The sequence below is a fragment of the Panicum virgatum genome, chromosome 4K (genome assembly GCF_016808335.1).
Source record: "Panicum virgatum strain AP13 chromosome 4K, P.virgatum_v5, whole genome shotgun sequence".
Classification (NCBI taxonomy): Eukaryota; Viridiplantae; Streptophyta; class Magnoliopsida; order Poales; family Poaceae; genus Panicum; species Panicum virgatum.
Window position 1 is genome coordinate 27930503 of NC_053139.1, and position 8053 is coordinate 27938555.

The 8053-nt window shown below is 43.0% G+C and overlaps 1 protein-coding gene and 1 long non-coding RNA gene across 2 annotated transcripts; one reads left to right on the top strand and one right to left on the bottom strand.

Annotated features, from left to right (window-relative positions):
* The first annotated feature begins 255 nt into the window (after nt 1-255).
* Nucleotides 256-729, top strand: LOC120702075 (keratin-associated protein 10-10-like). The gene has a single exon (XM_039985848.1). The coding sequence runs from the start codon at nt 256-258 to the stop codon at nt 727-729; it is 474 nt and encodes a 157-aa protein (XP_039841782.1).
* Nucleotides 730-4410: 3681 nt separating this feature from the next.
* Nucleotides 4411-7446, bottom strand: LOC120703598. The gene is made up of 2 exons (XR_005687091.1): nt 5862-7446; nt 4411-5783 (listed from the first exon to the last, which is right to left on the bottom strand). It is a non-coding gene; the product is annotated as an uncharacterized LOC120703598 (long non-coding RNA).
* Between the last annotated feature and the right edge of the window lie 607 nt (nt 7447-8053).

Below are 8053 nucleotides of genomic sequence, written 5' to 3' on the forward strand. Positions count from 1 at the left end.
CTTGTAACTTGTTGCAATTAACTAATCAAGATGCCATTTCTGGATCGAGTCTCAGGTTGAGAACCTAGGTCTACTGGCATGGGTATAGGTTAGTGGCACTATAAATAGCACTTATTCGTCCGTCCATACAATCACCGATCCGATTGAGCTGCGTGCCTGCTACCTATCCCCACTGTACTCCAGCACCTAATTGATTTTCCTTTCTTCTTCACCACATCACAAGCAAGCAAGCTAGCAAGTTCCACTGGTAGCAGCATGGCCTCCACTGCTGTAGCCCTTAGTAAGGGGGCGTTGATCATCGCCGTGTGCTTCGTGCTGCTCTATTCCTCGATGGGGCAGCAGCCAACCGCGTCAGCACCGGCGCCGGCGCCGCTCGATTGCTCGAACTGCACCGCAAATTGCACCAAGAGGTGCCAGGCCATGGTCGACTCTCAAATCAGTTATTGCAACACCTCGGTTGGTCCCTCTGTCTACGACGGCTGCTTTCAGGCCGTCGCCTCACAAACCTGCGACAGCAACTCCTACGTCGCCCGTGGTACCTGCACCATCGACACCTGCACCCCTAATCTGTGCGGCAGCCCCTGTGTCCGGAGCTGCTGCGACTCCTGCACTGCCACTGCTCACATGATCGTCTCCAGCTGCATCATGTCCGTGAGCAGGATCATGGAGTTCTGCATGCCGGACTGCGCCAACAACTGCCAAGAGTTCGGCTACTGCGTCAGCGGCTAGCTGATCGACTTCGGCTACGTACCACATGATTAGCGAATAATTGATGGCTCAGAGCTTCCTCTATTTGTATGTGTGCGTTGTGGATTCTTCACGTTCGACAAACTGTGGTTTCTACTCATTTCTATGCAGTGTAAATCCTGTCACGTTCAATACATGGGTGCGTATCAGCCGAGCGTGAATGTTATAGGTTGTGTCAAATAGAACAAGATATGTTCTCAGCCATTTCATGAAAAACTACAACCAACCAAATCCAAATATATATCTTATGTTCGTGTGATTATATCGATCGTCATTTGTTCAGACATTAGCTACCTAATCTTCCCATGTCTTCTTTTCACCACGTGAAAACCAACCAATAATAATGTGAAAGCAATAAATGGATACTATATTGGATGGAATGACGAGGTTATTTTTTCTTTTTTTCTAAAGCACTTTATAAATAGAGCATTCTTTTAAACCTCTAATTAGTAATGGAAAGATTAAAAACCAATAAAACATTATGAATACCAATACTTAAATACTCATGGTGATAATCTACATTCATATGCATTCAGTCCAACAATTAGCAATTGAACAACAATTTAATGGTTTATTATATCAGTTATTAAGTAAATAAAACAATTTTTGCAGCTCAGGAGCAGCGGTACCGCTGCTTGGATTGATGTGTTCTTCGATAGGGGGAGGGGGGGGGGGGGGGGGGCTGAATCTTTTTTGCCTCATTCTTCGCCTGTTATTTGGGGGCACAATTGGTTCTCGCTGGTGCTGCTGCATTCTTGGATTTGTCTTGTTTATCTTCAGCCTATTAATTTGGGGCGCTATTATTTTGCTTGGTGTTCTTACTTTCTTCCCAACATCTGTTTTTCTCTGGCGGCGTACTTGTGCACGTGCGAGCACATAACCTAGGGCAAGTGAGGGGGGCTCTCTTCGTCAGCATTGCAAGGTGAACCTCTGGCAGGGTCCAGCCGGTGCCGGGGAAGTCGTGGCCAGCCTCCACTCAAGGCCACCGGCCATGTCCGAATCCGCCTGCTGCACTAGGATTGGGGATCAGGTGCTGCCGAGGTGCCAACCCCTCCCAACCTCTTGCTCCAAAGTCCGTGAATTTTACGGCGCCTGATCTGATCCTTCCACCACTAAGCTCTTGGATTTCGACCCTTTTTCATGGAACAACTTCTCAGTCCACAATGAACGAATGGCCCGAGTAGGGACTGGGCCAAATAGGTTGCGAACGGGAGAAGGGAGAGCTATTGGGTTAAATACCGGATTGGTGGGGAACTGATGGAAAGCAAGATACTTTTTGTTTTCAAGACGAATGAAATGGACGGACTGTTTCTGGTAGAAATAAATAAAAAACACTCATTGTTTTATTATTAGGCAAAGATAAAGATACAGGTATATAAACACTTGAGTAGGGGCTCCTATTCAAAAAAAAAAATACATTGATGATTCGAAATTCCGATCTAAGGAGATAAGGGAATACGAAGAAATCGGTAAAAGTAAAAACCCGTAGGCGTGGTACAACTTATTCGACGATAGCTCCACACGATTCCTCAAATCAATTGAGAATCAACAAGGATGGCATGCACAGACTGGATTATCATCAGGATAGCATAACATGAGACCCGGAGGAAATACAATTAGATCCATCTGACACGAATGACCTGGATCGCAGCATGAAAGCGATCGGGTGCTTTAGCCTAAGAGGGGGAGGGGGTGAATTAGACACAATTAAAACCTTAACCTATGGCTCCAACTAGTTTGCACAAAACTTAAACTAAAATAAGTTATCTAGATGTGCAACTACGGTTCAGCTTAGTGTGTAACCCTCGTCCCAAAAGAGTTTTACAACCTATAGCCAATCCAAGCAAGATACTACACTAAGAAAGTAAAGGCACACAAGTTGCAATATGAAATGCAGAAGCTAAAAGAGAGGGATGAGAGAAAGCGAACTCTCGACACGAGGATATATCCCGTGGTTTGGTTTGCCACAAAGGCGCCCCTACATCCACGTTGTTGAAGCACTCACGAAGAGTATCGTTTCCCGGCAATCAAGTCTCTTCTATGAACACAATCACGGTCACCTTGATCCCGATCTTCACTAAGGGAGATTGCCCACGAAGGAGGGGTCACTGTCCCCCGCACAATGTCGTCGACGCCGCTCTACACCAAGCCGGAGGGTCGTTGACTTGCCGGCGAACCACCAAAGCTCCAAGGAGGCCGGCACACCGTGATACAACTTTGGTTCACTTTAGAACCACAGCGCAAGGATCTAAACCTTGCTTGATCACTCACTCAAGAGCTAACCTAGCACTAACACTCACAAAGCTTGTATTAAGGACTAAGGATTTGTACTCTATGCTCTTGGATGGCTTGGAGGTGTTCTTGGGTGTGTGTGTGATGTCTTGGGACTCCAGCAAACTTCAAATGGCCAGGGTGAGGCGTATATATATGCCACCAAGTCTTGTAGTCGTTGCTCCAACGGTCAGCAGAAAACAGCATACCATCGGATGAACCGATGCCTCTGCCTAGGGTGGCGTCGGTTCACCCGGTCACTTTCAGACCCGAAGTAGATGTTGAGCTTTTGCCGCACTGTCTGCGACACCACCGGTTTAACCGATGACTGTGTGTCGGTTAAACCGGTCACTCACAGCACTCAACTAGCCGTTGGCCTCTTTCTCTCCTGCTGACATCATTACACCGGTGCTATGCTTCGATGCATTACCGGTTCAACCGGTGCTGAAGACTTAGCTCCTGCGCGCTTGACATCGTCTCTGGAACATAGTACATTGAATGCACCGATGCCTCTCATGACATCGTCAGTTCATCCGGTGCTTCACTTTTTTCTTCACTTGACCTCCAGAGGCGCACAGACTTGTGCCAAAGCCAGGGCATCGGATCTTCCGACAACCATCGGATGCACCGATGCTATGGGCATCGGTTCTTTCAATGCTACTGATTTCAGTAGAACTCGTCCAATTCACCGTTTCTTTGAGTTCTTTCTTCGTGTTTTGCTTTGTATGGCCTTTTTACTTAATCCCTGGGATCTAGAAATGTTCACTCAACAAAACCATTAGTCCTATTGATTGCGTTGTCATAAATGGTCGGATGGCCTCGTCCGTGAGCAAACCAAACAAAGCACGATGTCCATCCAATCCTGAAGGTAATGAAGCCATGCTGGATCAATCAATCCTGAATGTTAATGCAAACATGCAGTGGCGGAGGTAGGATCCGTCTAATGGTAGGGCCGGAAATAATACTAAAAAATATTTGTACCGGCTAAAAATTTTAAACCGTGCAAATGCATAGATAATGGCACATATAAACTTCATTTGAACACAACAATTGTAATTTAACGTAAAATTGACTAAAATAAACGGTTACCTAATTAAGAAAATGATAGATCTTTGTCTTAATGATCAATTCATAAATTTCTTGGGTTGCTTTCATCAACAATAGAAACACTTCCTGAAATTGAATGATATTACATTATTACATACATAACCAAAGAAAATAAACTGGCAATGCTCTATAATCTGACAATCTTACTACCTTCGTGTAAATGTACCACTCTTACTTGTCTTTGGTATTTGCTCCCTTCGTGTTCTCATGGCTTGATAATGCTCTATAATCTGACAATCTTCAATACTTGCAAATATATCCCTCTCAATATAGCAAATCATACAATGACTCAACCATTCATCACCCATTTTATTTCGCAAATCTGTCTTGATGATTTTCATTGCTGAAAATGCTCTTTCTACCATTGCAGTTGCAACAGGCAAAATCAAAACCAATTCAATTAGACGATAAACCAATGGAAATACAGTATGTCTATCTGTCTTAACCATCTTCATAGCAAGATTACCAAGATCACAGCATGATAGGAAACTTGAATCTTCTCTTGCTTCAGTAATGAATGTATCAAGTTGGTCTCTAAGGACTACACAATCATATTCTGTGAAGCCATCAGCATAAATTTGAGCAAGTTCAACTAGCTTATCTTCATCATAATTGGCAAAAGAATTACTGGGATCAAGACAAGCAACACATCTCAAGAGTTAGTAGACCTTTCAGCAAAATGATTGTTAAACTCAACTATAATTTGATCCAACACCACATTGAATGTTTCATGATGAAGATGCTCATAATAAGTAACCAACTGTCCTCTACGGCCTCTAGAACATTCTCTTCTAAAACATCCTCTTCTAACTATTTCCGCTGACATATCCGGCACAACAATATTATGCTTGAGACAAAAATCCTTGGTCTCTTCCAAAAGAGCATCCCAACCATGGTGTCTTATCTCATTTAATTTTTTCTTTGTGACACCAACCAATCCTATGGCACGGATAATATTTTGATCTTTCTTTTGCAAGCATTGTAACAGAGCATTAGTCTTACCCAAAACTTTGATCATGAGGTGTAACACAAGAACAAACTCAAAACTCTCCATTTTCTCTAATAAACCTGTCGTTGTGGTTCTTTGTGCTAGATTAGTTGCATCTTGACATACATTCTTTAACACCTCTAAGACAACACTCCACATGAGTTGAAAATGACATAAGGTTTTATGGTGTGATCCCCATCTAGTATCCCCAGCTCTTGTTAAATTAGATTCCTGGTTTCTCCCTCTCCCCCTTAACATGTCATCATTCTCTAGCCTTTGAACAAGATTATCATGGTGACATTGGGCAAGTTGATCATGTCTCTTACAAGAAATATTAACTATGTTGACAATCAAATTGATATAGTTGAAGAAATCCATAACTGAAGAGCAACACTTGGCCACAAAAACAACTACCAATTGTAATTGATGAGCAAAATAATGAATATAAAAAGCAGAGGGATTCTCATCCAATATCCTTCTTTGCAACCCATGGAATTCCCCTCTCATGTTTGATTATCCATCGTAGCCTTGCCCTCGCAAGTTTTTTATAGAGAGGTTATGTTTAGAGAGCATACCATCTAATGCTTGCTTGAGTGAAGATGAGCTTGTATCTATAACATGTTCAATTCTAAGAAATGTCTGAATCACCTGACCTTGATTGTTGACAAATCTACAAGGAAAAGTAAATCAATATAAATTTCCATCACTCTCTTTATAAAAAATTGTAATAACTACAGCATTAACTAACCTCAAAATCAAAGCCATTTGTTCCTTGATAGATGTGTCTCGGGCCTCATCAATGATTATAGCAAATTTCATATCCCCAATTTCAGCTAAGATGGCTTTTTTGGTCTCTTCTGCACAAGCTTCACAAATTTTCTTTTGAATCTCCAGTGAAGTCAACATACAATTTTTAGGAGTGCTACCAAACAATTTTGTAGCACCTGAATCCTTCATTTTGTACCATTCAAGCATTTCTAAGAAGTTGCCTCTATTGTTTGAGCTAGTACACTCATCATGACCACGAAAAGCTAGACCTTGCAATAGAAGAAATCTGATAACACCTAATACAATAATAAGACGGCCCAAATATTCTTCTTCTTGTTTCTTCCTCACATGTGATATTACATGTGGCACACTCTATCTTTGATTTTTAAAATCCTCACAACATCTTCTATCCTTGTTATGAGCACTATTGATGTTACCCACATGTACATCAAATGACTTAATCGCATTCTTCCAATTGTTATACCCTCTGGCACTAGTGTAGCTTTCAACACCAAAGTTTTCCCTTCATGGTTGCTTGAAAAGGAAACAATAAAAGCAAAAGGCTGCATCCTTAGCAACACTATATTCCAACCATTCATGCTTTTTGAACCATGATTCTTGAAAACTCCTTTGTCTATCTCCTATTTGCTTCTTGGGAAATATGTGACCTTTTGGTTGACAAGGGCCTAACAATAAATACTCTCTTCTAACAACATCTCGAATGTTCACATCTAATTCTTCAATTCGTTTTCGAAGTTCAGGATCACCAACAATATTATTTTGATTGAGCATAACATTGGGATTGCTTTGCATATTTCCACTAACACCTGTCACAATCCCAGTATCTGTTGATTCCATATTATTTTGTGCAGTCCCAACATCTAGTGATTCTGGATTGTTTTCATTTTCATCCAAATTAGTCCCAATTTCTACGTCTTGAATAATTTTATTTGATTCTTGACTTCACGCGACTTGATAAAATGATGTTATTGTTCGAAATCTCTTTATATTGCACACTGATCACTATGGATTATGTAGCTTCCTAGGCACATCTCAACATTTCTCAAGGTCAAATAACAAGCACAAATCAGAAGAACTCTGATGCTAGCTTGCTTGTGATGCAGCTAGTTATCAGTCTAGCTACTAAAATGAAAAGGGGAGAACGAATTTCGTTAACGAACTAGTTAAGCTAGCTAATAATGGTCGATGAAAAGGTAGCTAGCTAGGAGGGATGCGTGCGTACATGGCTAAGTGCCTGGCCCGCTGCGCTGACCGCCTCCCTAGAATTGGATGCTGCAGCTGCTCCTGCTCGCCTGCTCTGCTGTCTGCTCGGTTGTCAGCTGCGCAGGGCGCCAGGGCAGGGCCGCAGCCCGCAGGCGGCAGCCGGCGCGCAGGGCGCTAGGTGCGGCAGGCCGGCAGTGCTCACGGCCTCACGCAGTCACGCGCCACCGCCCGCATCCTGCCTGCCGGCTGCCGCAGTGCCACAGACCCGCAGTGCCGCGCGCGCCGGTCGCACAGCCGCCGCCCCAAACCCTAGGCCTGGCCGCTCAGATGCTCTGCTCCCGTCCCGTGCTCCCTGTTCTGTTTTTTAGGCTGATTCGGGCTGATTTAGTAGCTCCGATTTTGTGGGCTGATTCACTAATTCGGCCCAAGAGTAGGGCCCGGGCCCTAGTGGCCCCAGGCCTAAATCCGCCCCTGCAAACATGCCTTATAACTCTTCTTTTGTGCAAGTCAGCAGGGACGGCAGATTGAGTCATATGAGCTCTGTAAGACTGTTGTGGAAATCAAAATGTTTAATCAACCGATTAGTTGTAATTGAACTAAGAAAGTACGACCCTACATAATAATAGCTCTAATCAACATTTTAAGAAATTATATTCGTCTTCTCCGGGAGCATAGTAAGCATTAAAATTTGTGGAAATTAAAAAGTACGCTGGCGTTACAGAATCCGTCGGCATTAAACCCATAGACTCTTACCACAAATATGCAGAGAATCGATCGCCAACACATCTATAGTCTTGACTCGTTCCTATTGCACAATAATCCACAAACATTGCTAATATTAATTGATCGGCACGATGCATATCGATCAGTGAAGTTGAAGGCACAGCTAATTCTGAAGTCAACTTGTCCTGAAAAAAAGAGAAAGAAAAGGGGAAACATGCTAAAGTC